Raw genomic sequence first — 27,670 nt, 5'->3', positions numbered from 1 at the left:
GGAATTTAAGGGAAATTGAGAGATTTCGTAGTGCAATTTAAGCATTAAAAAAATCTTTCATTTACCTACTGAGATTTCAAGAGAATTGAATAAAAAAAATTAATGGATTCTCTACAAATTAATTAAACTTCCTTAAACTTCATGGATTTATAAATCAATTAAAATCTCTCAAATTCTCAATTGAATACATCCTAAATAGAAATGAATAAAATTAAAAGGAAAAAACCCACCCAAAATCACCATTTTTTGGGTCGATCTTCTGTTGAAATAAATGCTTTCAGTGTTTGTCGAATTTCTTACGGTTGTTGTTGAAGTGCTTCCTTAAGGTGGTTAATTAACGCCGAAAAAGGTTTGGCGTGAGAGTTTGAGTTGTGGGAGCTAAAGATCCACAAGTTTATCAAATGAGACAATGCTTGGTGTTGACTAGGCTTAAGTTTTTTTAACGATGGATGAGTTCGGCCATGGTGGTTGAGTTTTATGTATAGGAAAATGGGCAACTTGAGGCTTGGTTTGTGGATTTGGTTTTTTTTACCGTTGATGGAAAGGAAAGAATTGGAGGAAGGAGAGTGGGCAACTTGAGGCTAGGCTTGTCTCTTATTTATGCTCGGTAAAAGGATGTTTCAGAAACTACTTATTTCCAACGGGTAAATCAATGGATTGGAACTGTCCTATGGATAATAGGAGGTGCAAGAAATACCTTATTTCCGGAAAGGGATCTTCTTCGGATCCCTTTCACCGAATCTATAAATCCAGACCTTTTAAATTTGATCTAATGATTAAAAACATGGGTATTCTTTAAAAGTTATAATAACTTTAGCCATTTGATCAAATTTCAAGGGCCCAGATTGATGTATTTGATGGAAGGGAGCCGCCATTTCCCCTATTTTCAATGGTTAAAGGAGTGAAATGAAATCATTTTTCTAACCTACGGATAAAAACTAAGGTAAGATGAGTTGCAACATGAATAGGTACATGGGAAATATATGTCTTGGTGCAAGAAAGGAGAATATGTATCTCTTGGGTCGATATGCTGATATAGAATTAGGTTCTTGTTATGGACTCTGCATTAATGGGTTTGGACTTTGGTGCTCCCAAGCACGGCAAAGTCTCCATTATTGAAGAGTCTTCATGAGCCTTGTAGATCTCTGCAACCTTCCACACCTCAACCCCTCTAGCAAGCCTCTATAAAATCACGTGTCTTGGATCATGTGAGCTTAGTAGGTGTTGAATTTAAATGAATGGTGTTGAACGTGTTGTGGTATATTTTCTTGTTTGATATGACATGATAATTAATTAAAACTTGTGTAAAACCTTGCTTTAAGTATTAATTTTTCCGATACTAAAACAACACAGGTATTCAAATTATTCCAATTTTCAAGTCTTGACTTCCAATGTTTATTGATGCACATGGAAATTAAAGAAAAGGCCGAATTCCACATTAAAGTTTATACTAAAATACCTAAAAAATCATGAATTAATCAATTAGTGGGAATTAGTTGATCCAATAACCATCTTTCCCTCTCCCGATTTATGACTTCTTCCATTCCAAGTAAACATGTCACTAGCGTAAAAATTGAGCTTCATGACCTTTTCAGGCACAACTAGGAGATTCAATGCACTTTTCGATTTCACTAATATAAATAGATTAATAAAAGAATGATATCTTGATTTTGATTGCTTGAGCTGCAAGGAAACAAAAGAGTTACAAAATATGATCAGGCTTCGTCTCCATAAACTCATCTACTTCTCTGTTCAAAGTTTGATTGTATTCTAACTGAATTTTGAATGTTGGTCTGCAAAAACATGAGCAAATCCCTCTCATTTTCTTTCTCTAAACTGGCATAAGCATCCACAAAGTACGAAAACTCTGACCCGTACATATGCACCGCGCACGATGCTTTGTAAGTTAAGAGCTGCAACTCACCCGTTGCAATCTCCGAGGTTAGCGTCTGGTGGCTGAAATGACGTGTACGCCACCATCTGCAGCGAAATCTCCAACTCTCTCCAGATTTTCCCTCTATAAACATTTTGGGGGTCCTATTGAAACAAACGGAGTAGTGTTCTTTATGTTCACCTTCATTTCCGTTCAGACACACGGACATTCGGTCCTCGTCATACTGAGAAAGCTTCAGGAAACATAAAGCAAATTCTCTCCAGGTGTTGTAGTCTGCATAGGTTGCATCTAAATGCAAAGCTATCATTTCCAGTAGACTCTCGAGACTATATTCATCTGCATTTGAAACAACAGTTTCTCTTAAATTATAAAAATGTTCATATAAAATATTTTGTTCGTGAGTGTCAGTGTGTCTTTTCAAAAGAATGAGATAAACTACATAAACAAGAAGAGGTGTATTAATTCCTAAAAATATATAGCCCAAAATGACCAAAGACAGAGAGAGACAAAGGATTTCCAGGATTTTCGGAAATAGGACCAAGTTTATTGTTAGTCCCAAACCGATTTTGTAAGTCGAGACATTTAAAACCTTGAAAACTTAGAAAATGAGGAAGACTATTAAGTTCCACAGCAAAATGATCAGGGATTTGAGAAAATGAAGAAAATAGACATTATCTGTATAATGGAGAAGTTGGCACCTAGGGAATTCTGGTCATATACTTGCAAGAAACTTGGTTTCAATTCCAAACCATGTGAAGTTCAAAGCGACTAGTGGGATTAGACAGGTTCAAAGGGATTTTAACAATTGGAACAGCAACAAATAAATTACGTTTTCTACAAAAACCTTTTACTAGTAAAAAGAAAAAGTTCTAGCTAAGGAGATGTAATCATGTCAATCCTCAAAGTAACTTCAAAAATTTCTAAACGCTCGATAAGGGGTTTTACATCTTGAGAGATTTTTTTTCTTTAGGTTTATTTCTTTAAGAGAATTGTCTAACTTAAGAGAAATGAAGAATTCTCGATATGCTCCGTTAACTGAGCTAGAGAGAACCCTTGAATTTATAAGATTGCTCCTCAGATGATATATCTTTTCTAATTACATGAATGTGAAATATGTATAATTACATGATCAGCATGTAATGTTAGTGTTCTGTCTGTTTGCAAGAATAATGCGCATATGAACAAGCTGAGAAAAATCACGTACCATTTTGATGCAGTTGAACAAGTTTTGCCAATGAATCGTAACAGGTTGGATCGTTCTTTAAGACATCCTCAAAACAGGTAGAAAGAAGGGCGCTGTTGTAACGATCAAATTGCTCCAAAAGTGTAGCCCTTAATCTGCCCAACGTTTACATGTTAAATCTTTACTGTCATGTGATTGGTCACAAGACCATAGAGTAATAACTAGCATGAGAAAATAAATCCATATCTCACAAACAGAACTAAAGCAACAAAAAGTTAAGCAAATATTTAGAAATGAGGTAGTATTTGAATTATTGGAATGAACATTGGAATAGAATGCGCATCCATATTCCATAGGAATACTCCAGGTTTGGTTGACCAAAACCAAAACCACAAATGAGCATTCCTATACAATGTCACTCCATCAAAAGGATGGTTGATACCGATGTCTTTCTTGTAATCATGATTCCACCCATTCAAAGTTCGGTTCAACAACATACACTACCTTAAGTCATTAGTTATTTACAAAAAGAGATCCAACTTCACCAATGATGGTCCAATATAGGAACTTTAACATGCAAATGTTGAATGATAAAAATTGCTAAAAATAAAAAAAAAAAAAACAAAAACAAAAACAAAAAAAAATCAAAATCAAAAGTCCTGAAATTCAGACTCTAATACATGGTCTTTTTTTTTACAACTGCTGTAAGCAGACAGCGTATTTTGTTTCAACTAATCTAACCAAAATTCAAGATAAGTTATAATGCTCAAGAACGAGATTACCTAAATGATAACATGTTAATACAGTGTCTCATAGCAGGTAAAAAAAAATAACACATCACCAGAAAAGCCATCACTTTAACAACACAACTGTTAGTAATTGTCAGACTTTTGAAGAAGGAATTCCTAGGATCTACTTTCTACCAGAGCTGCTGAAGTGAAGCCAATGTTGACCTTTTAGCGCTGTTCAGAAAACCAGAACTACCCGACTTGTCTGACCAAACGAACTCAGAACCAGCTTGCCGCCAGTTTCTTAACTTAGAAAACCATTACCCAACTAATCGACAAAGACCAGGAAACCAGTCCGGAGTCGAATAAGTATGCTTACTCTGTTTTTCTTCTTTGAAGAAAACATTATTTTGAGATTGTAAATGCTGTTTTCCAAATAAAGTGTGCCTTATTCCTATACAAAGAGACATTTCTGCCCTTGATTTTTGTTAAGCTCCTTGATTTTATTTTCAATTTCTTGCAATCATTTCTTTCGGTGCTGTCATTGTTATTTCATTCAACTTCTTCATCCTAGTGACAAGTTAGCACCAATTAGTCATTTATTAACGTATTACCAGTATCACCACCTCCAACTTCACTGCTACGACCAACCGCCACTGCAGCAATCATTAGTCAAATCCTATAGAGTAAAATATCATTTCACCTTTTATCCCATGTTTTCTAGAATCAATTTCGTAGAATTTCCTATTAATTTCCATTCATCTGGTGCGCTTTCTAACTTATATATTCAATTCACATTCACAATCAGAGACAAAAAAGAAATTTGCCAAAGAAATCAGTACCGAATTGGCAGTGCAGTATTTGGACTACAGCAGTTTTCAATCTCATTGAGGGCTTCTTTTACTTGACCTCCAATCAGCAACAGCTGCCACATAAAGAAAAAGCCTGAGAAGAGAGTACTTGAGTTTTGGCAGGGTACCATAAGCTACAACTATATCACTTGGTACTTAAGTACATTAATAAAAATTATAATAGGGTTGCCATAACATTAGCAACTAGAATTTTATAAAAATCATATTAAGATAATGTTCTTACTTTACTAGAACAAATTTTTACCTGTACCAAAGGAAGCAAGGCCTGCAAAACTGGGGGTGTGGAGTGAAGAGCTAGCCTTAAATACTTCACTGCATTCCTAAAAGTGTCATTAAAAATTGTTGTCTGTGAATTGATGAAATCCTCCCTATCTGTAGATTCTGGCAATCGTATGGGAAGTAACAGAGATTCCAAGCCCTCTGAAATAATGAATGATAAATCAGGTATATATCATATATGTCCACAATAATGAATAGAACAAAAATATACTTAGGAAGTTAATAAACACCTAAGAAAATACAGAGTGAATGGAAACAATGATTTGTTAATTGTTAGTAAAAGTAACAGATGTGTACTACAAACGCGCACATACAATATGTTGAGTAATGGACGCATTCTGGTTACAACCAGTATCTGGTAATTGTAGTCAAGACTAGCAGACTAAACAACGCATGTACTATTTTGAACTGTGCTAATTTAAATCAGCTGGAACTAGATTAAAAAACTTATACCTTCCCCCTTTATAGCAACTGCATTTACAGAAACTCTTCATCATGAATATGGATGAGATAAGGGACAATGTTTATATTTCCTTATACAAAGAAAGAAATTCAATGATTGAAAGCCTAACACATAACATCAATGAGAGAATGCAGGAAACTGGTTACTCACCAAGGGCTTGAAAAACGGGAGCATACTGCATTTCACCATCATTTTCATTTTCTGTATCTTCATCAGGGTCTGCATAGAAACTTTGGGTCCCAAAGTTTGGTTGAGAATTTTCTATCTCCATGTCATCGACCTCCATAGATATATCTCTATGTATGCCACCGTCGGCACCAATATATGATACTTTATCATTCATTACAGAGGTCTCTGAACCACATTGAATGCCAGTACCAGCCTCGTGAGTATTACCTGCATAATGCCCCTCTGAGTGTGGAAGTAGTTCATTTGATTCCCTCGCAGTGTAAAACTGGTCGGACTCCCTCCATTTCATTTCATTTGGAAGATTGGAATACCACAGTTGCTGGTATGCCAATCCTACAATCATCATTAACAGTGGTTCATTTCCAAACTCCTTTAATTGTGTGAGACTGGAAGAAAAAACAAATATAATTGATTAGGTGATGTCTTGCATATGGTATCTCTTAAAAGCCACCATATTTGCAGCCTAAATCAGATAAAAAAAGGAAAAGTTAATTCAAAACTAATACGGAAAATTGAAGACTCATTTCTGCTAACCAACAAGCCAATTTTGTCTTTCGTTTGTTAATGTCTGTACTTAGCCAAATAAAAGTGGCAGAGAAAGTCCACCTATAACAAATATCAAGGATATAAAAACTACATGAAAATGAATTACAGACGTGAGATGCAAAGAGACACAACACAGACACAGGAAAATAAAATTCTAGAAATAAAGCATGGCATAGTGGGAACACAAAAAAAAGTATACGTTTCCCTACTTACATAACAAGTTCAAGTACAATTCAAAAAAGAGAGAAAATTTAGTTATCAGAAAATTCTTTCTAAAAGTAGCAAACTCAACATGTAACTTTAAAAAATTTGGACACACACAACACGTTGTCAAAAGGAAACAAGAGAATCATAAGTCAAAGGGATGGATGATACCCTGATGAAAAATTGTTTGTTCTATTCATTGCCTCTATTGAGTAAAGATAAAGAACGGCCAAAAATTTCTTGAGAAATCATAAAAATGCAAGTCAAATGTCAGCATTACTCAAATATATAACACATGGGTTTCCTGATTCAATGTTGTGAATGATGAACTTGCAAAAACAGCATTCAATAGGATAACAGTACAGAAATTGCTACCATATGCAGAAAGCTGCCAAGGAGTGAAAATATAAGACTCATACATACATCACGGTAGAGTGATGGGCATGCTCATCGTAATTTCCTTCAGTAATCAACAAAGTAATACGCTCCAGTTGAAGCGCATACCGGTACTGCTCAACAAAAAGAAAGTATGAGTAATCAGTATAAATATATACCGAAATTAAATGCATAAGCCAGGTAAAATCATAGCGAATATAAAACAAACCTCAGGCGAGTAACCTGCCATCGCATTCCTCCCCTCCCAAACAGCATAAGCTTCCATAACCTTATAAGCATTGGAATCCAAATGCTCAAGCATTTCCATCAAAACCTAAAATACATTACCAAAAACCAACAATAAAATTATCACTGCTAAAGGGTTATTCTCAAAACAATCAAATTATTCAATGGGCTATTTCTCCCTAGATAAGAACACTTAAAATTCAATACTTTATGGAAAAAAAACCACCTAAGAACTCAATTAGAGCATGAAAAGTGGATAAATGACGGGTTTTTTTTCCCTAATTGAGCTTTCAAATTGTTTTTCGATAAAACTTACAATTATCAGAGTGCTTCTTCTAATTTACTACTATTCAATTTCGAACACCAATTAAAGCCCAGAAAGCTTCAAACTTTAATCTCATTACCCAATACTTGAACCGGTTGTTCGCCGGCGACCTGTCTTTCCGGCTGCCCTCCAACAACACGCTCAGGACTCCGCTCGCTTCGACCCAGTTGCGCTGCTTGACAAGCTTCCGCAGGAGCTTGGTGAGCCGGGCGCGGTGCTCGGCTCGGGGTCTTGTGGAGCCGACACAAAGGAGATAGGAGGGCTTGCTCAGGGACAAAACGATTCGTTTGAGGAGTTTTTGAACGTGGGGAGGCACTGCGGGGTGAGTTTCGTCATCGTCGGTGGACTTTCTTTTGAGGCAGTTCAGTTTGCTTGGACTGTTTGGAGTGTTTTGGTGCGGTTGTGGTGAGTAGAGTTCGGGTTCCGGTGAGAGAGCGTCGGCCATGCAGAGATCCAAGTCGCCAAAAAAAAAAAAAAAGAGGATTTAAGTCGGGAGGGTTTTGGGTTTTCAGAATTGGGCTGATTGGAGTTTTGTTGGGCTTTTTTGAACAATTAATGACCTGCTTCATATGTCACCATTGATGTTGAGAATTGGTATGCTGATTTCACCTGGAGAATAACAACCACCTCAAGATGAATTTTAAATATTTTTAATTTTCTCCAATATCTTAACACAACTATTTCACCAAACAATATTGCTTGGAACAAAGTCGAATAGTTAGAGATCATATATTACAATTTCTTCCTATTCTTCTTTATTTCGTAATGAACAATATATCAAAAAGTCACAATTTTTTAGCAAAAAAAACAGTCACATAATTGTTGATTACCTCCATACAATTCATATGTCTGAGTTCTCAGACTCATAGCATACATACTATTCTTCTTCTTCTATGACAAAAGCACTCGCATTTATCAATCAACACTTACATGAACAACAACATGCCAACAAAAATTGACTTGAAAAAACCTCGTTTTCATATGTTTTATTACTTTGCTGATGTGATGTACTCAAAATAAATGGTTAGATTGGCCCAAGTGTTATGTTTTTCATGTATATAAACTGATAATGTTCGTGGCGGTGTCACTCTTCTTGTATATACCAGATAAGCAAAAAAATCAACAAAAACCCAGAAAAGCAGCTCACAAATGTAATTATATGAATGCAAGAGGACTCGGCATCTTACTTATAATATCAGACTCATGTTTATGATCATGATGAACTCTTTACGATCCAAAAAAAATCACTCTTTTTTCTTGATATACAACTCAGGCCAGGAAACACTAAAACACAACCCCTAAATCCAACTGAATCAGATGTAAAACAAATTCGAATATAATTTTCTAAATTCAGATTAAAAAGAATCTATTTGTTTGGGGCAGATGAAATTGCAGTCCCCAGGCAAAATTTCTAATGGTTAAATTGGATTAGACAAAATCATGAAATTTTTTCTAAAGCAGATTTTGACATGGAATAGGTCAATACGGTAGGAATCGTTTCAGAGCGTCCGAGGAATCGTCCAATTACCGTCGGAAAGCATGAATCCGAACAAAGCTCCTAGGTTATAGGGAGATGCAGTTGATGTGAAATCCAACATGCATAGGTTGAAGGAGAGGAATTTCACGAATCTGAATATACCTTAACTCAACGAAAACACGAAGGTACCTGAAGAACTAAAGCTTCAAGCTTCAAGCTAACCAGTAAAAAATCAAGCTTTCTAATCAGAACAAACATGAATTAATCTAATTCAGTCAATAAAAAAAAAAAAATTAAAAAACTGATACAAATCATAGCACAAATACACAATTAATCGATAAACCCAGAAATTTTAAATAGTGTTTTAGATAAATTACCTGAAATTATCGGCAGTTCAAGCGCGGAATTGGAGGAAAGAGAGAAGGGCGTGGACGGCGGCTTGTGGCGCAGCTGGTGATGCCTTGTGAAGTGTGGCGGGGTTTACGGCGGGTGAGCTGGGTATATATGCCTGGTGATGCTTTGTGAAGGCTGGAGAAGACGAGAAGAAGAAAGGGGTTAAGCTGGGTTTAGGGCGGGTAAGATGGGCTGGATAATGGGGATTATGGGCCGTTGGGTTTTTTCTTTTCTCAATTTTCTCTCTCTTAATAACACGTGACTTCTTTTGACTGGTTAATTAATATACACAACATGATCCTTCCCACACTATATCACAACACACAAGACTTGGGGGGGTGTATTCAATTGAGAATTTAAGAGACTTTAATGGATTTATAAATCCATGGATTTTTATAGAGCTTAATAATTAATTAAAAAAAAGATTTTTCACCACCGGGAGTAGAACCCGATTGATCAATAGTCCCAAGTTTAATATTGCTACCACGGATTTGTGATATCTTTCCTTCACTAAGGGCTAGTTTAGTATTGATGTGCTTTTTAAAAAAACTTCTGCTATGTTGTGAGAATAAACAGTTGTAAAATAAAGTTGTTAAGTGTTTGGTAACCCTTTTTTTTTTAATGAAAACTAATGAAAATGACTTCAAATCTTTGCATTTTAATGAAAAACCATACATTAACTTTATTTAATGATAAGGATAAAAAAAATAAAAAATAAATAAACATAAAAAGTAAAAATCATGATTAGTGACGTCTATAAAAAAGCAGTTGTCATTCGCTGCTTCCCCGGTTGGACCAAGGAGGCACTCCAGTCCTCTTAGGTATGATTCTAGCTCCATTAAAGGCACTCCAGTGGCAGTAGGTAGCTGGTAATCAATCTAGTGAGGGAGAGAGTGTGTGTGCATGTAAAATAAAAGTGAGCATGTAACTAAGGTAGATTTTGTTGAGTTGAAGAAGATTGAATAAAAGATTGGCCAGGCTTTGTTAGAGGGTGGAGGAGGAAGTGAAGAGACAAGAAAAATCGATCGGTTTGTGATTTTTGTGTTTGTTTCAGTTGTCGCCATAACTAATATCAACTTCTGTTTTCTTCTTCTTTTTAATATCCTTTGTGTAGTGTCCCCTACCCACCCACCCAAAACTCCATCAGACCCAGATTTCAAACCCAGATTTGATCCAAGATGCTATAAGACATTACTAGCAACATATTACAACAAAACCAAGCTAATGTTACCTCATATTTTCAAAGGTTGTAGCTCGATTCCATTAGAGCAACTCTCACCGAGGACCCATTGCTTGGATTATCCTACTTCCCATTACAGAATTTAACATGCAATGGTACCATAGGGATCCCCAGCTTGCGCAGGTCTTGCATTTGGTTGTTTGAGGTCTCAATTAAATTGGAATTTGTGGTGATGGTGCTTGGAGTTCTTTTTGGCTATGGTGGTTTAGAGAGAAGACAGATGATAAACCAAATATTCAGGATCTTTCTCCAGGTCAGCAATGCATGGTAAAGGACTCTCCAAGTTAGCTACACAAGTTGGATACTCTTTAAACTCTTCAACATATAGAAAGGAATCACAATCCTTTCTTATCTAAAACTCATGTGCAACTTAGTTTTGAATTTCAAATGTAATCAGATGATATGTTTATACTGTAACCAACCTCATCTTGTAATCTCTATATAATGAAGTCCATACCTCACTCATGATTAATTGAGTTGAGTTTATGCAATCAGTATTTACAACCCTAGCTTAAACTCTTTCAACAGAGAATTCGAAAAGAGAGAGATAGTTTTGGAGTGTTCATGGGGGAAAAGGAAAAGAAGAAAGAAAAGGGGAAGAAAAGAGAGTGGGCGGGCTTACAAACACAACACAATAGTGTAGTACTGTTAAATTTCATAAACAATGTAGTAAATTTTATAAACAGTGTCGTAAGTTTTCATAAATAGTGCAGTAAGTTTCATAAACAGTGTGAGGACGCATAAGTCCGCGCGTCAAATTTGTTTTAATTTTTTTTTAATATTAAAATTATGTCATTTTCATTAAAATTTAAGTTCTTTTGTTCTTTTTATTAAAATTTGAGGGTTTTTCATTAAAATTTAAGTCTTTTTAATTAAATAAAGTTATAGCATGATTTTTTATTAAAATAAACTTAGTCTAAGCCCTTTTCATGAAAGTTTCATTTTTTTAAAGTGCTTTTAATAATAAATAAAAAAGTGTCCAAGTGACACACCCCGACCGAGATCAGGGAGTGCTGGCCGTCACACGAAGGTGACGTAGCCATGTGCACGTGCGGAAGCTAATAGAACAATAATAAAAAGTACAAATAATTAAAAAAACTAGCATACAAAGTACTAAAACAAGTGCTAGCGAAGTGAGATACAAATTCAGAGCGAGACTATAGCAGTCCAAAAGAAAAGTTGCGACAAAAGTACACCCGAAAGTGACCCTACGCTGGTGAATATCTGTCAGAAAAGCCGGAAGAACCCTCTGGGAGACCACCGAAACTGCTACTCAACTAGAACCTGGAGGGGCGCAAAACAAAAGCGTGAGTGGGCAAAAACAAAGCTTTCGAAAACCATTTATAAAATACTTTCTAACCCCTCGCCGTAAAACCTGTATACTTCCCAGAAAATATATATACGCATAATACATGTGCTAAACATGCTCAAATATATACCATGTGCTCAATAATATGCCATGCCGAAGTCTCATAATGATATGCAAGTGCCTAGTTATAAACATATCAATATCATGTAATCTGGCAGCCGGAGTCACCTAACTTGACCTGTACGGCTGCATATAGAGCTCAAATCTCAATCTCAATATCTGAACCTGCCCACGAGTCGGAACCACCTAAAGTGGTCTGTACGACAGGCCTGGATGTAAATAAGTGCTACAATCACGTGAAGACTGGGCGAATAATCGCGGGTCACCTACGAGTCGGAACCACCTAAAGTGGTCTGTACGACAGGCCTGTGCACCTACCTTGAATCCAAGGTGAGTATAAGGTGCGGGAGGTGAACATCACGTGAAGGACTGTGCCCTGGCCACGGGCGGGAGCACTAACACCGGGGGTGCAGGTTATGAGCTCTCTAACTATCTCAAACCACTACTGAACATAAACGCGAATAACGCTTACCTGGCATTTACATGTGCGTCCACAGCACCCAATATGCATATGTATAAATATATGCAACTAATAACGTACCCAACGATGCACGAAAAACGATAATGTAATGCATGGCATAATGAATAAACATTTATTCAAGTTCTGGGAAAATATAGTATATAGGTATATACGGAAAACCAAAAGCCCACTCACTGGTATGTAGAAGGGTCGTAGCCCCCCTGCCTCGCGTGTGCACGCTCGTCCTCGGGGTACGTGTCACCTATATGCGAAATAGCTATAAAAACGTTAACTTTAAAGCACATAACCAACTTCTCGTAATAACTTCTCATACATTGCTCAAAATGGACAAATGAATATACTAACGTGCTCTACACAACCTCAGGATCACAACCATATTTTTAGAAAAATTTTCCTCCGCCGCACGCGCCCCCACGCGCCGGCCACGCGCAGGCACGTGTGGCGCACACTGACGGCGTCAACTGACGCCGTTAGGAATATTCCGTCAAAACTGACAGATTCCGTTAACGGCGTCAGGAATATTCCGTCAGAATTGACGGAATATTCCGTCAGAATTGACGGAATATTCCGTCACCTTCTTCGTTCAATCTCCGGCGACGTCGCCGGCGCCGAAAACTGGGAAAACCTGCAACTTGGGTTTTCTCGCTCATTTTTCCCCCATTTTTCACGTTTCTTGCACCAAACAAGTTTTAAGGTCTAAAACTACAAGATTATACCTGTCCAAAAACTCCATAACCAACCAAGCTCGAACCGGGCTATTCTGACGTCCACTTCTGTCCAAGGATACACTCCGAGGTTCCTTGGGACCTCACAAACACAACTACAAGCTTCAAAAGTCCAAAAACATGCTAGAATAAGTTTGCATGAATAGTAACTAAAACGGACCTCGTCGAATCGACGTGAAAACGACTACAACCTTACCTGAAAATGGTACCACTGGACTCCTCTCAGCCCCACGAGCACGAGGGTGGTCTTGGTTCCCTCGATCTGTAAGTGGTTGAGTGTGTTCGTGTGTGTCCGTACAATTCCAATAGGAAGAGGAAGGAAATGGGAACACGGGAGAGAGAGAGAGTGACAGGGAGAAGACAGAGGGAGAGAGATAGGGACAGTGTGTGTGTGTTTGTGGGGCCCAACACATGTCAACACCACACCACCCACCAAACAGAATAACGAAACGAATTAGGGGCAAATATGTAATTCCACACGTGCGTTTTAATAATCCCGGGACGGGATGTCACACCAAGTGTTTGGTAAACTTTTATATAAATTGCTTTGAATATGTTAAATGACTAAAAATAATATAGCATTTAACGTGATATAATAATTGTCAAAGACAATAATGCAAGGACACATATTGTATTTTTGTAAAACATGTGGGAGTATACTTGTTATTTGAAAAGTTCACTAAATGAGTATTGATTACTATGATTTGGAAGAAAATAAAAATACTTTTTTTTTTGTTTTACCAAATACATTTAATGTTTCTACTTCCATTGATAGTAGTTTTTTTTTTTTTTTTAAATTTATTTTACCAAACACATTTAATGTTTTAAATTTTTTAATAAACTGCTTCTTTTGAAAGCACCACAAACCCGAACACCAACCTTAATTATATTTAAACAAAAACTGAGTCATTTGTTGGTTTATTTATTTTTCTACTAGGAGAGTGGTTTATGCACAATTTTTCTCCACATTTTGAAAAAGAAAATTTTATGGAATCTATATATCCCCCTTGTCACATCCCGGCCCGGGGCGGACCACTTCCCGAGCCCGCTCCACCACCGTAGCACGATATTGTCCGCTTTGGGCTTACCATTCCCTCACGGTTTTGTTTTTGGGAACTCACGAGCAACTTCCCAGTGGGTCACCCATCATGAGATTGCTCTAGCCCCCTTCTCGCTTAACTTTGGAGTTCCTACGGAACTCAAAGCCAGTGAGCTCCCAAAAGGCCTCGTGCTAGGTAAGGATGGGAATATACATATAAGGATCACTCCCCTGGGCGATGTGGGATGTCACACCCCTGCACTTAGCTTATCCGCTACACTCATTATTTTTAATCAAATCAACATATTTTTAAACCCAAAGTTACTTCCCAAACCACATTCTAAACCAAATTCACCATGTAAATTTATATTTACACCTATTTAAAAAATAAAAAAATCAAACCCAAAGCATATTTTCTCTCTTTTGACGTTATATCCCTTCAACTTGGACCAACGTCCATCAGTTCTATTACAATCGTCCTGTTCGATGGAAGTTCTAAGCTTTCAAAATCTTCTTCATGTAATTGCTTATGAGTATAAGATTTATTTATGCATTTCTCTCAGGTTGGTTTCACAGTAGTCTTAACTGAGTTCAATGATGATGGAATTTGTGAACTTTGTTGACCAAAATTCCTCACCTTTAGAGCAGGGACGGAGCTACAAATTTCTTTTAGTGGGGGCATCCTGAAATTCAACTAAGAAAACCTTATTATAGTATGACTTATACGCAATATGATAATATTGATGCTTTCAAATGATGATGTATCACAATTTCATGTTACAAAAATTTCAGTATAGTAGTGGAAAGTGGAAAAGTGGTGAGAAAAATATTAATACATAATAGGCAAGGGCAGAGCCAGAAATTTTTTTGTGGGTGGGCTAACTAAAAAACTTACCCCAAAATCAAATGATATATATTTTTTTGCTACATACATATTGTATGCAAAAATTTAAGTTAACTTCTGTATTTGAAGACTTAAAATTTGCTTGGTATGAACTCAATTAAGCTTCGCATTTGCATACCACAAAATTTACAATGAATCATCAAACTTGTATATATATATATATATATATATATATATATATATGTATATATATATATAGATGCAAACACAAGAAGAAGATACAAAACTTGACATCTCAATTACAATCACACAACTAGTACAAAGCAAATCAATGAAAGTAGATGTAAAGGCAATATTAAAAAAACAATTGATTGTTTTACCCAAAAAAAAAAAAAAAATTGATTGAAACTTACATAAAGCTCGCTGAATCAAAGCAGAATAATCTTGAACAAAATGGTATCACAATTTCCATGATAATTATTATATTTCTAGTTGTACTACATACACGCTAGCTTAGTTTCATTAAAAAATAATTCTTCTTGCAGATTTTTTTGTCTATTTTATTAGACTATGCAGTAAAATACATATACAATTATACATATTGCCACAAACTTTCCCTAGGCTACAGCCCATCGTAGCCTTTGGTGTGGCTATGCCATTGGGTGGGAGAGGAGTTTTTCAGTTTGAATGACAGAGTAAGAGCACTTTTGCTCATATAATATTTGACATGAAGTATAAGTGGTATGAAGGTATGTTGGATATTAGATACATATATTTTCTTCGAAGATAATGCGTGTATATTATATAACTCTAGTCAGCAACTTAATAAACGAATTATTTGAGTGGGGGCATCTGCTTCCAGTGAGCCTTCATTGGCTCCGTCCATGCTTCAGAGCAACACTTGGTCCACATAGATGAAGGAAGTCGTGAATTGCTGATATTATTTTTTGAGAAAATTCATTAGCTGTAGTTATCTCATCATTTCCATTAGGAACAGAAATGGACCCATCATGCGGTAAACAACATTTTTCTTTGACATAACAGTCTTCATATCTTCTTTTGACAAAGATTTTATTGGACACCTTTTTAAAAAATAAAAAAACAAAACTCAAAGCATACGTTCTCACATTTGATGTTCTCTCCTTCCAACACCAAACACTTGCATTTGTTGGAGTTTCCATCACCTTCTACAGCGTTGCTCTAAAAAATTCTAAGTTGTCTTGTGTGGCCATGTCAAACAAGCCGTCCCTTAAAAACTACTCTCTTGCAATACCCTTTTTCCTTTACAACTCCCTCTCTTTCTCAAGTTAAAAGCTTTGGCATAAATCCCTTTTTCCTTTCTTTTGTTTTGCATACATGCTCAGTTTAACAAAGTCCTTTTCTTTTGTTTTGCATACATACTCAGGCTAATAAAGCTCCTAGAGTCTCACATCGATTGGGGGCAGAAGCTAGAGACTATCCTCAACTATAAAAGGAGACCACTCTCCTACAACTAATTCCTAATGTCATTAGGGTACTTAAACTTGTGTTCATAACTCACTAATGAAGTTTATGCTTGAACCTATGTATTGTGTAAATTCTTCACTATTAATGAGAACTCCTCAACCCTCGTGGATGTAGCCAACTAAGGGTGAACCACGTACATCTTGTGTTCACTTTCCTATCTCTGTCTCTTTACATATTATCCTCACTAGGTGACCGGAGTAACCTTACGAGGGTCACAAGCTTAACACTTTACGTGTCTCACTGATTTTGTGCATCAACAAGGTGCAAAATACACTGCTTCCTCCTGTAAGGCAAAATAAAGTTTCAAACTTTGAAGAAGAAGAAGAAGAAAGCCAGAGAAATTAAAGGTCAAAAAGGGAGAAAAAAAGGGAGAGGGGAGGGAGACAATGGGACGGAGAAAAAAGGTAGAAAAAGGGGAAATTAAGAGGGGGATGGAGAAAAATAGAGAGGTCTTGAGAGGAAGGAAGAGGTTTCCAAAGAAAGAGAAAGGTAAATTAATAATAAGATACTAATAAATATGGATTAAATAATATACTATTAGAGTTTGGTAATTATCTTACTTCTTAATTCGACATTGTATCAAAACTTGTTAAATCATTCCAACTCAAGCTGTGAAGTTAACCTAGTCCGAGATAATCCACTAGCCCTTATTCTGTTGAGAGTAAGCTGCTGATTTCGGCCTTGATGTTGGTTTTTTATTCATTCAATCCAAATTTCTATTAAATGGAAGTATGTGCACAACATGTGAGGGTAGTTCGGTCTCTTTGTTCTTTAAAATAATTGAAAACCATAGATTTCTAGAATGTCAACATATGGAAATCTGTGTGAATCTATAGTTTTTGTGTTTAAAGTCTAACGAAGCGACATTTTGTCCTCAAAGGAGAGTCACGTAGTATGCACGTGATAAGAGTTAATGTTAATTTTGATGAAATCTATAGAAAACTAAGGGTAGGAGATAATTGGCCAAAAAATTTAGTTTAAATCTTTGATTTTCTAATTGAAAAATTTGAGGGAAATCAAAAGTTAAATGAAATCTCACGGCAGTTTCCTATTCTCTTGAAACCGAATGGCACGTGATCCTGTCTCCATTTCCACTCCCTCCAAAATCAACTTCCATTTCCCCATACGACTCTCCAACTGATGAGCATGTCACGTCATCACCATCGCCATCTTTCTTTCCCAAATCCAATCCAAATCCAAAATCCAAAATCCAAATCCAATCCAATCCAATCCAAACAGAAGTTCTGTATCATATACACTTCGTAATGCTACCTGTAATAACAAAATCCACTTAATCCGGAAGCCCCGATGGAGCATCAGCAATCGGACATCAAAAGCAACGGCTCTTTATCCTCCACCTCCTCCTCCTTCTCTGACCTCCAGTACCAATCGGGCTTCCACAACCACTTCTCCTCCGAAGCTCTCCCCGGAGCTCTCCCCCACGGACAGAGCAGCCCCCTTCTCTGCCCGTACGGCCTCTACGCTGAACAAATCTCCGGCACCTCCTTCACCTCCCCTCGCAAGCTCAACCTCCGATCATGGCTCTACCGCGTCAAGCCCTCCGTCACCCACGAGCCCTTCAGGCCGCTCGAGCCGAGCCACAGAAAGCTCGTCTCCGAGTTCACCCAGGCGAACAGCTCCACCACGCCGACTCAGCTCCGGTGGAAGCCCGTCGATGTACCCGAGTCCCCCACCGACTTTGTTGAAGGGTTGTTCACCGTGTGTGGCGCCGGGAGCTCGTTCCTCCGCCACGGTTTTGCTATTCACATGTAATTTGTACTATGTGATTTGCTGAACAAGTATATAGGGTGCTAAAGATTGAATTTTTATGCATGTTTTGATAATTGAGGGATAATTGTGTAGGTACACTGCCAACAAATCAATGGATAATTGTGCGTTTTGCAACGCGGATGGTGATTTCTTGATCGTTCCCCAGACTGGAAGTAAGTGGTTGATTTATGATGATCAATTGCAACTCTTTATTAATTTGTTTCACCATTGGGCGCTTAGATTTTGTTGGTAAATTATCAGTTTTTTGGTAGGTGGCCGATATTTCATCGCTATGTCATCCATATTTAATTGATATGGGGTTGGTTTTTAATTTTGATCCGTTCAGCAATTGGGATTTGATTTCTGATCATTTTAGCCAATTTCCCAAGTTCATTAGGTGTAAATTCTATTTGAATGCTGAAGTAATTAAGGGTCGTCGATCTTGGATTGAATTTGGGTTATGCAATGGTCAAAGGCATTATTTGTGACACTCTATTGTCGATTGTGGTTGTGTAGGGCTCTGGATCACTACGGAATGCGGAAAGTTGCAAATTTCTCCTGGTGAAATTGCTGTATTACCTCAAGGATTTCGTTTTGCGGTTGATCTGCCTGATGGCCCTTCACGTGGTTATGTGGCCGAGGTTTTTGGCACCCATTTTCAACTCCCTGATCTTGGACCAATTGGTAGGTACACCTCATGTCCTCATGCCCTCTTTGGGTTTTCACTTTTCAGCAGTGACAGAATCAGGCGTAGAATGATTGCTATTCTCGAATCTCAATCCAATAGAATGTTTGTTATTATTTTGAATGTTTTCATTATAAGTAGGCTGTGAGAGTGTAATTTTGATTACATGCAGGTGCGAATGGTCTCGCTGCTCCAAGGGATTTTCTTGTTCCCACTGCGTGGTTCGAAGAGAGTTCCCGACCTGGCTACATCATTATACAGAAATTTGGTGGTGAACTCTTTACTGCAAAGCAAGATTTCTCTCCCTTCAATGTAGTTGCTTGGCATGGCAATTATGCTCCATATAAGGTGAGTTATATTGTTGTTGCTACCTTCCTACTCATGTTTAAGAGTTGTTGCCCTTTTTTTTTTTTTCCTTGTTTTTTATTTTCATCGTTTGTGTTCAGTTTATATCACACAGAGGAATCATTAGTCTAAACTAATTCGTCGATATGATTATGGTATATGTACTCTCACCTTCCCAAGACCCGATTTGTAAAAAAACCATATTTTCTTGCAGTATGATCTGACTACGTTCTGCCCCTTTAACACTGTTTTATTTGATCACGGTGATCCATCGGTGAATACAGGTACATAGAAAATGGCTTTTCCTTTTTCCCCCATGTATTTTTCATTAGTAAAAATGTGTCACTTATCATGACTGATCTTATACCGTTGTGATGCAGTTTTGACAGCGCCAACTGATAAACCTGGTGTTGCATTACTTGATTTTGTCATTTTCCCTCCGCGATGGTTGGTTGCTGAGCATACATTCCGACCTCCATACTATCATCGTAATTGTATGAGTGAGTTTATGGGTCTCATCTACGGTGAATATGAGGTAATACCATGAACATGTTTACTACTATGTATCTAAATATAAACTTTGCTTTGAGGGTTTGAAGGAGCTCCACATACCTTGTGCTTTGAAACTGAATTTAGGGCCAAAAAGAAACCCTCCTAGTTTTGCTATAAATGCATGGAGAAAGCAGCTGCATTGTATATTAAAAATGTTATTTAGTTACCATGAGATGAAATAAATGTGTTGTCGTGACACTAGATGGGTGGTCTTCTTTTTGTTGTAAGGTTTGAGGGTCATCTGTATGTTAGACTCAGCACGGAAGAATTAACACGTATTCTTGTTTTCAGGCAAAAGCCGATGGTTTTCTTCCTGGTGGTGCAAGCCTTCATAGCTGCATGACTCCCCATGGTCCTGATACCAAAACATATGAGGTAAACCTTTTTTATAAACAGTAATAAATAAAAGATGCTATTTATTCTACTACAAATGAGAAATTACGGGTGGCGCAACATATATTCTTGTTATGGATACACAGGAAAACAAACTACATGTTCACACCCTTTTTCTAGTAGTATGGAAAGAAAGGCTTGATGTTCGCTGAAATTTTTTTTTTGGGTGAATTCACCGAACTGATATGGTTGACTGGTTCAATTTTCTTTTCCTTGGTGTTGATTGACTGGATTTCGGTTTTCACTTGTTAGTCATACAATAACTGTAAATGCTCAATGATCAGTCCTTGCTTAACACCGACTCTGTTGGATTCACAGGCTACCCTTGCGCGTGGAAATGAGGCAGGACCATTCAGAATCACTGATACTTTGGCTTTTATGTTTGAATCGTGTTTAATCCCCAGAGTATGCACATGGGCTCTTGAGTCTCCTCTCATCGTTCATGATTATTACCAGTGCTGGACTGGACTGAAATCACATTTCACACGTGGAAGGGTGAATGCTGAAGACGGAGATGTCCAGAATGGGAAGGAGGATTAAAGTGGAGACTGCCATGGCTAGTTTAGACGAATCGAAACTATAGCTTATACAAAGACTGTAAGCAATACAACCCTACTGAGTAAATAGTACAATAATACTAGTGTTAGTGTACCAAATATGCTTATTTGTATCCACTTCTGTATTAAAGCACTCTGCAATGAATAAGTCTTTCGTTACTTTGGAGCTTCTGTCAAGTTTAAGAGAGTTTTGCAACATCCTTGTACATTGACATGATCTGGGCTTTAGATTTTAAAGATCAACAAAATTGCTTGTTTACCGCTCGAATGGCGTTGTAGGTAAAACGTGACTGTTTGAACAGCTTAGAGACACTACTCTTCGAATGCTCGTAGGGCTCGTTAGGCTGTATGGCTGGTACAATACTAGATTGAGCATTGTATTTAGAAAGGACTGGCTGAGACGGTACTCTACATTCGAAAGCGAAAATCAGATGGTAACGCTTAAAAGATACAAAGCCAGACTGGTGGTAAAGAGATTTCTTGAAAGCTTAAGTTTTTTGGGCTAGTCGTAATCTAATAATTGACCAGTTAGGTTAGTGCCTCGAACTTGAAACGATGTTACTTGAAATAATGCATTACAGGTCAATTGTCACTCTTAAAATCCAAAAGTTTTATTTTCCTTTGATATAAGAGATATGCTACGCAGGATTAATCATTTAAAGCAAGAAGGGAATTTAAACTTATGTAAATACGATGGAAAACACACCACTTTAACAGGACTAAATTTATATACTTTTATATTTTTCTTCCAAAAGGATTCAATAACATAAACAAATAACGTCACACATTATTAGTCTAAAGGGCTAAGAAAAGCACAGAAAAATGATACAGCAAAGTGGCCAACCTTCCCAACAAAAACAATTGATTACCGAAAATAAAAAAAAATTGTTTTCAGCATCCAATCCAAGCAGTCCACGTGTCCATGTTATAGTCTCCAATCTCACAACCTTGTCACGGGTCCCACATAGAAAGCATACAAGTGGAAACACTACACGTGAATGTAAGGCCAAAGTCAGCATTGTATGCCACCATATCATATATGCATCTGCATGCTGCATTATATTATATCATCAAATCTTCAGCTTCAATTGAGAATTTGCTGCTCATTGTGATCCGTACAGACCATGATGTCTGGGTTTGATTGCTGCTGCTGCTGTTGCTGTTGCTTTTGATGCTGCTGTGCGTTTTGGTTTCCTTGATTGCCCATGTTCTTTAGGGTTTGGTGGTGATAGACCTGCCTTAACCTCTCTATTTCCCTCTTTAGTGCCTCTTGATGAGCTGAAAAAAAGTCAATCGAAATAAAAATTAGAATAAATTCTTGGGATTTGGGTAAAATTCATGTTATATTTGGTGATGTTCCCATATAACGATACGAAATTTTAGACTAAAGTTGTCAAAATTATGAGAGGTATATTAAGACTTTGATACAGAAGAGAGAACTCACTGATCTAGTCAACTTAGTTAAGTCAGGTGTGCAGATAAATTTTGGGATTAACATATTTTTACTCTTACCCATGTTGAAAAACAACTAATAACAATTAGGGTTAATAATAATAATGCATAGAATATTGAATAGAAACACAAATTCCCACTTTTTGTTTGAAGGGATTAAAAGGTCTAAATCAATACTTTTTCCAATTAAGGAAGTTGGACAGTGATAGGAAAGAAAGGACTTTTGCTGATATTCCTGTGAATTTGTTCTCAAGTGGAAAAAGCACCATAAGGTGAAGATTGAGATAAGGGGTTCATGCATGCATTATCTTCACAACACTAATTAAACAATAATTAATCATGGTTTATTTTGAACTCATATCTTAATTACCATCTTTGAAAAGCTTGTCCTGAGCCAAAGCAGCAATCCGTTGCTTGAGAGCACTATTATCAACGTTTAGAATCAACCTCTGGTGGTCTAGAAATGCAACCCTTGGTGACAGTGCCGATACCTCCGACTTAATCACAACACAAACAAGTTTAATTAATTAAATTATTCACCAAACCAAATTAATTACCAATGATAAGGAATTAAGCAAAGCAAACTAATTGATCTTCTTGTATACCTGTAATGTTGTAACGCTGCGTTCAAGCTCTGAAATATATTGCAGCTTTCTCACTCTCGACCTCTGTGCTGATTGCCGGTTTGCCAAAATCCTACAATCACAACCCAAAGTTGTTTTTAATTAATAAGCTATATATATAGTTATAAATTAAGAGTTGTGCTATTCATACACATTTTTTTACCTTCCATATAGTTTTTGCTAATTTTTTTTTATCATCTTCAATTTATTCGATCTAACGGTTGAAAATTGAGAAGTGTGAGGAAGATAAAAAGGGTGTGTAGATAGCACCAAACATAAATTAACGACAATTTGGCAGCAACCAATTTTGCAGATCTTATTTTTTACGTGACAGATCTGGTTTAATTGCCCAAACCATGCATGCAAAATCCTGTATAACAAAATTGTTAATGAAATACATTGTTCTGAAATTACCTTTTGACCCTCTTGGGGTCAGCCGGGGAGGTTGGAGGTGGCGGGTGAGATTGAGCATTAGCGTCAGCCTCGCACGACGAGCTTTCAACCTCTCCGGGCTCAGTTTTCGGCTGCTGCTGGTCCAGATGAACCATCAATGGCTTCTTGTTATTATTATTTTCATTGTTAATATTGTTTTCGTCGTTATTGCTGTTCTGGTCGGACGGCGTGGACGGGCTGGAAGACGAGACGGTAGGCGGCACGGTCACCGACATGTCGTCAGAGAACATGGACATGAGCTGCTCGTCGTCTAGCCTGTCGAAGCCGAGGTTGTTGGTCGATCCGTGATGATGCATCATGGTGGCGGTGGGGTTCCTGCATTCCTCGTCAAGTATAAGCGGGGACTCTAAGAAGGCAATGGAGTCGCTCGCCGACCTCCGGTGCGCCCCGCGCCTGGCGGAGGAGAAGTCGAGGAACTCGTCGATCCAATTGTATGACGAGGATTGTTGTTGTTGTTGTTGGTTCGGTTGGTTGGAAGAGGGTTGGACGGCGGCGGCAGAAGTGGTTGTGGTGGTGGTGGGGATGAAATTGGCCATGGCGGGTAGCCTTTGGTGAGGGAAGGATGGCCAATTCTGTGTCATGCTTGGTATTTTAGGAGGTAATTGTGCCATTCTCTCACTGTGACCTCCCCAACCAAATATAGGGTACCCTAAAATATGTGTGTTATTAAAGAGAGAAACCCAAAACCCAAAACCAAAAGCCAGAAACCAAATCCCAAGAAAAAAAAAACAAAAAAGAAAGAAAAGGGAAACACCGCCAACAACCAACCCAACAAACAACTTACAACTGCAATGATCCCTTAATCTTTAGGGCAGTCCTAAAAAAAGAGTAAAGAGAGATATTAAAGGGAAGTGAGCAGGGCAGCAGGATTACATGGGCAGCTGCAGGAAGAGCAGGAATCCGAATGCAACATGCAGCTAGCAATAATCATAAACATAAATGAATGAGTGGCATTTGAGGTTTTGGAGAGGGAGGGAGGTGGGTCACATGGGGGTGGAGATATTAGCGACAGCTAGCAACAGCTGGGGAGGGAAGAAGGTGAGGAGGATTGGGGTAGGACTCCCTCCAAAAGGGTTTCGATTCACTACTGGAAAAAGTCTCTCACCACTGCGTTCTCTGCATAGTTTATTAACTGAAGGGAATCAGCCCCCACCCCACGTGCCGATATGACACCTCTTCCTGCCCTTTCTCCCTCTCCAGTCTCCACCCCATTACATTATAGATGTATGGATATTATAACTATAGTATATACTATATCTTTATCCTATAATTTAATGAATTGAAGCACTGGATATGGAGTGTGTATGTATATGTATCGCTTCTGTATTACACTATGTATATACAAAAGATATGATTCATATGTTTATGAGTTTGAAGTTACTTGTAGTTGTAGAGCATTATCGAGCATTTTTTATCCTTTGGATACGATAATGATGCAAAAATCTATGGGACGTATGGCCCATTTTTGTTAGCTATCTTGGGGATGAATTTTGATTGCAATCGATTTGTGGGATCTAATGGTGCGTTTATTGTATTGAATTATTTCGGAATGGATTAGTCTCAAGAACTAAGTTAGATTCGCTTGACATGAACTAAATAGTATAAGAATGTTGATGCAACGTGGACTAAGCCAGGGACTAAATTAATATTGTGATCCAAATTTTTTTTTTTTTTCATTTTTAATTCACTTTCTGTCCCCTCTCTTTACCCTTTCTTTTCTTTCCTTTTTTTTTTTTTCACACCATCCAGAATTGCCCTCACCTCACTGCCCGGCAAAAGCTCCCCCTCTCACAACCAAGAAAAACGAACAAATCAAACAATCAACAGTTGTAGGTTAACTTCTTGTTAGTAGCAGAAAGCTTCCGGAGACAGTGGAACGACTGCGCGATTTGGTTTCAGAGAGATAGAACCCATGCCGCTATTTGTCTTCTGGAGGCATTGGAACGACTCAGCGCCTTCTGCCCTATTTTTCTCTGGAACCTTCAGCTCTCCCTGCTTACTGATGTGCGTTTTGGTTTCAGACGCATTGCAATTTTGTAATATTTTTTTTTCGAATTTTTGGGTTTTTTTTATTTTTTTTTAAAATTATGTGTGAGGTACTAGAACGACAACGCCATATGGTTTTGAAAATGGCCGTGAGAAGCGAAGAGCAGAGATGGTCTTAGCAGTCCACTCGATTTCAAGGGGGTTCTCGCTAAGACATTCCAGTGAGGCGTTTAGTTGAGGCGAGTCCCTTCAAGTCTCATTAAAGCTAGTCCTTGCAGGTAACAAATATGAGATGATATTAACACTTAGTCCAGTCTAGTGAATGAGTGAGGGCAAACAAGCACACCATAATAATAATGGAGAATGATTTATGTACTCTCTTTTTTTTGCACTATTTTCTTATAAGTATCTACCTCGATTTGCTTCTTGTAGAGCCTTTTCAATGTGATTGTAAACCGTCTCAAGGTATGATTATAATAAAGACAATCAAATTGTGTGATCAATCTAACGATATTATAACACGTGATATTAGTTAAAGAATATTTCCTAAAGTATAACTTGCCGCTCATTTTTACTATACAACACATATATTAGTAACATTACGAGAGAGTGTTATATACCCAATACTGACATGTGGTCTGATCATAACATTGTCATATGATGTGACTATTACACTGTTAATCAGGCAATGTGGCTTCACCAATGTTGCAACACGTTATATTTATTGGTAATAAATTATCAAGTATTATTTCATCGTTCATTTATGCTATATAACACCTAAATTAATAACACTTAATTATTAACTTTATTTTTCTGTAAAAAAGAATGGAAAATTGACAGAAGAGGATCCTAGGGATCCCCACATCTTAGTTGTTCATCGTATATCGTGCGGTCAATTTTTGTTAGATACTATTTGTGTTTAATTTTAAATAAAAAAAAGTCAAATGATTTCTAACCTTACAATACACGATGAATGACTAATATGTGGAGAACCCTAAGATCCCAAAAAATAGATTTGGATGGGATCCAATTCCAAAAATGACCACTATTGTATGATCAAATGGCTATATTAATTCATAAATTGTCGTGGTTTTTAAGTATGCATCTACAAGTAGTTTTGGGTGTGGAACTAATTACATAGGAGAAAGTCCTATTTGGGTAATATAAAAGATATAATGGAAGGATGTAGGAATTTATAGAGGATGAGCTGTGAAAGGAAGGGAGTGCTTGTAAGAATCATGCCCTCCTCCTCCCATGTGAATTGCTAGTAAGAGCCCATCTTTGTTTGCTTTGTCCCCAAATAAACCTCACATGGGAGGGTTTGGGAGACCCCTTTTGCCTCTCTCTCTTTCTCAATGGATGACAAGTTTCTTGGTATCTTCCATTAACTTATGTTGGCAGTCATGTTGTTTTTTAATGAAAGTACTTAGGAGACACTAATAATAATTAGTGGAAAAGTTAGAAAGCATGTTATGTACTTGATCCAATAGTTTGTCACACAGATGCGTACCCCATATACATGCATTAATTCATTTTAAATCATCCACTTGATAATGTATAGAACACATAATCCTAATTCGATTCACCATTAGTCAATAATCAATTTATAAAAAGTCAAATATGTCAATGCCGTGAGTTAGGGTTTACATCATCGCCAACACATACTAAACCTTTGTTTGAAAATAAAAAATATTCTTCTTAACTTATAAATTTTAGATTCAAATCTCGTGCACAATAAGTTTGGTATTAGTATATCATTGTATAAAAACATACAGTAAAAAAAAAAAAAAAACCCAATAATTTAAACCCAAAAAACCCTAAAAGGAGACAAAGGATTTAAACCCAAGAAGCACAGACTTGAAGCATTATGTATTAATCATATATAACGAATATATGTCTTCTTTTTTTCTTTCTTTTTTCTTTTTTTAAAAAAGAGGATAACTGGTGGCAAGCAACGATTCTCCACCTCTTCTGGGCCCAAAGAGGTTATGGGGAATTTCACTTTGCGGGTGGCCACAATCAAGCATACTCACTAGCTCGGAGCATTGAACTTGGGACCTTCCATATTTTATTTATTTATTGGGAATCCGTAGTTTGCATCCTTACCACTAAGCCACTTGCTCTGGTTATATAACGAATATATGTTGATTAGTGGTTTGCATGTGCATTTCCTTTACCATTCACAGCTAAAAGAATTTCCCAATTGAATACAATATTAATCCTCTATATTTCTTCCTATTTTAATCTTATATTTTTTGGAGCCCAAAAATGTTGAAGTACCGTACAGGAAAGGGGAGAAGGGGAAGGACTGCAAAATATGAATACAAAGCATTGCACGTGGAAGGAGCACAGAGGGCCCTGCCTTTGTATATATCATGATAAATGGCCCAAAAAAGAGAACGCGTAAAGATGTTAA

General features: G+C 37.3%; 3 protein-coding genes across 3 annotated transcripts; 1 reads left to right on the top strand and 2 right to left on the bottom strand.

The window, feature by feature from the left end:
- Positions 1 to 1,649: 1,649 nt before the first annotated feature.
- On the bottom strand, positions 1,650 to 9,354 carry LOC137714160 (uncharacterized). The gene is made up of 9 exons (XM_068453437.2): positions 9,159 to 9,354; positions 7,384 to 7,913; positions 6,963 to 7,067; positions 6,782 to 6,867; positions 5,570 to 5,994; positions 4,922 to 5,097; positions 4,648 to 4,730; positions 3,099 to 3,232; positions 1,650 to 2,230 (listed from the first exon to the last, which is right to left on the bottom strand). The coding sequence occupies exons 2-9, from the start codon at positions 7,747 to 7,749 to the stop codon at positions 1,737 to 1,739; spliced, it is 1,869 nt and encodes a 622-aa protein (XP_068309538.2). The 5' UTR covers positions 7,750 to 7,913; positions 9,159 to 9,354; the 3' UTR covers positions 1,650 to 1,736.
- Positions 9,355 to 17,496: 8,142 nt separating this feature from the next.
- On the top strand, positions 17,497 to 20,899 carry HGO (homogentisate 1,2-dioxygenase). Its single transcript, XM_068454439.2, has 8 exons — positions 17,497 to 18,207; positions 18,302 to 18,381; positions 18,725 to 18,892; positions 19,066 to 19,241; positions 19,453 to 19,522; positions 19,619 to 19,773; positions 20,082 to 20,165; positions 20,502 to 20,899. Exons 1-8 carry the CDS (start codon positions 17,747 to 17,749, stop codon positions 20,721 to 20,723), a joined length of 1,416 nt encoding a protein of 471 aa, XP_068310540.1. The 5' UTR covers positions 17,497 to 17,746; the 3' UTR covers positions 20,724 to 20,899.
- A 550-nt stretch (positions 20,900 to 21,449) lies between these two features.
- LOC137715199 (basic leucine zipper 34) lies at positions 21,450 to 24,205 on the bottom strand. Its single transcript, XM_068454441.2, has 4 exons — positions 23,230 to 24,205; positions 22,798 to 22,888; positions 22,563 to 22,689; positions 21,450 to 22,018 (listed from the first exon to the last, which is right to left on the bottom strand). Exons 1-4 carry the CDS (start codon positions 23,877 to 23,879, stop codon positions 21,825 to 21,827), a joined length of 1,062 nt encoding a protein of 353 aa, XP_068310542.2. The 5' UTR covers positions 23,880 to 24,205; the 3' UTR covers positions 21,450 to 21,824.
- Positions 24,206 to 27,670: the final 3,465 nt, after the last annotated feature.

Source organism: Pyrus communis, chromosome 3, assembly GCF_041283825.1.
Source record: "Pyrus communis isolate YQ-2024b chromosome 3, ASM4128382v1, whole genome shotgun sequence".
Taxonomy (NCBI): Eukaryota; Viridiplantae; Streptophyta; class Magnoliopsida; order Rosales; family Rosaceae; genus Pyrus; species Pyrus communis.
The sequence above is the reverse complement of the archived record's forward strand: the minus strand, read 5'-3'. Positions and strand labels throughout refer to the sequence as shown.

Coding starts and splice junctions, on each gene's coding strand:
- LOC137715199 (XM_068454441.2), bottom strand. CDS start 23,879: ATGGCACAATTACCTCCTAAAATACCAAGCATGACACAGAATTGGCCA. Junction 22,889..23,229: donor GACCCCAAGAGGGTCAAAAG/GTAATTTCAGAA, acceptor TTGTGATTGTAG/GATTTTGGCAAACCGGCAAT. Junction 22,019..22,562: donor GGACAAGCTTTTCAAAGATG/GTAATTAAGATA, acceptor ACTTTTTTTCAG/CTCATCAAGAGGCACTAAAG.
- HGO (XM_068454439.2), top strand. CDS start 17,747: ATGGAGCATCAGCAATCGGACATCAAAAGCAACGGCTCTTTATCCTCC. Junction 18,208..18,301: donor CACGGTTTTGCTATTCACAT/GTAATTTGTACT, acceptor ATAATTGTGTAG/GTACACTGCCAACAAATCAA. Junction 18,382..18,724: donor GATCGTTCCCCAGACTGGAA/GTAAGTGGTTGA, acceptor GTGGTTGTGTAG/GGCTCTGGATCACTACGGAA.
- LOC137714160 (XM_068453437.2), bottom strand. CDS start 7,749: ATGGCCGACGCTCTCTCACCGGAACCCGAACTCTACTCACCACAACCG. Junction 6,868..6,962: donor TGGCAGGTTACTCGCCTGAG/GTTTGTTTTATA, acceptor TTTGTTGAGCAG/TACCGGTATGCGCTTCAACT. Junction 5,098..5,569: donor TCCCGTTTTTCAAGCCCTTG/GTGAGTAACCAG, acceptor TCATTATTTCAG/AGGGCTTGGAATCTCTGTTA.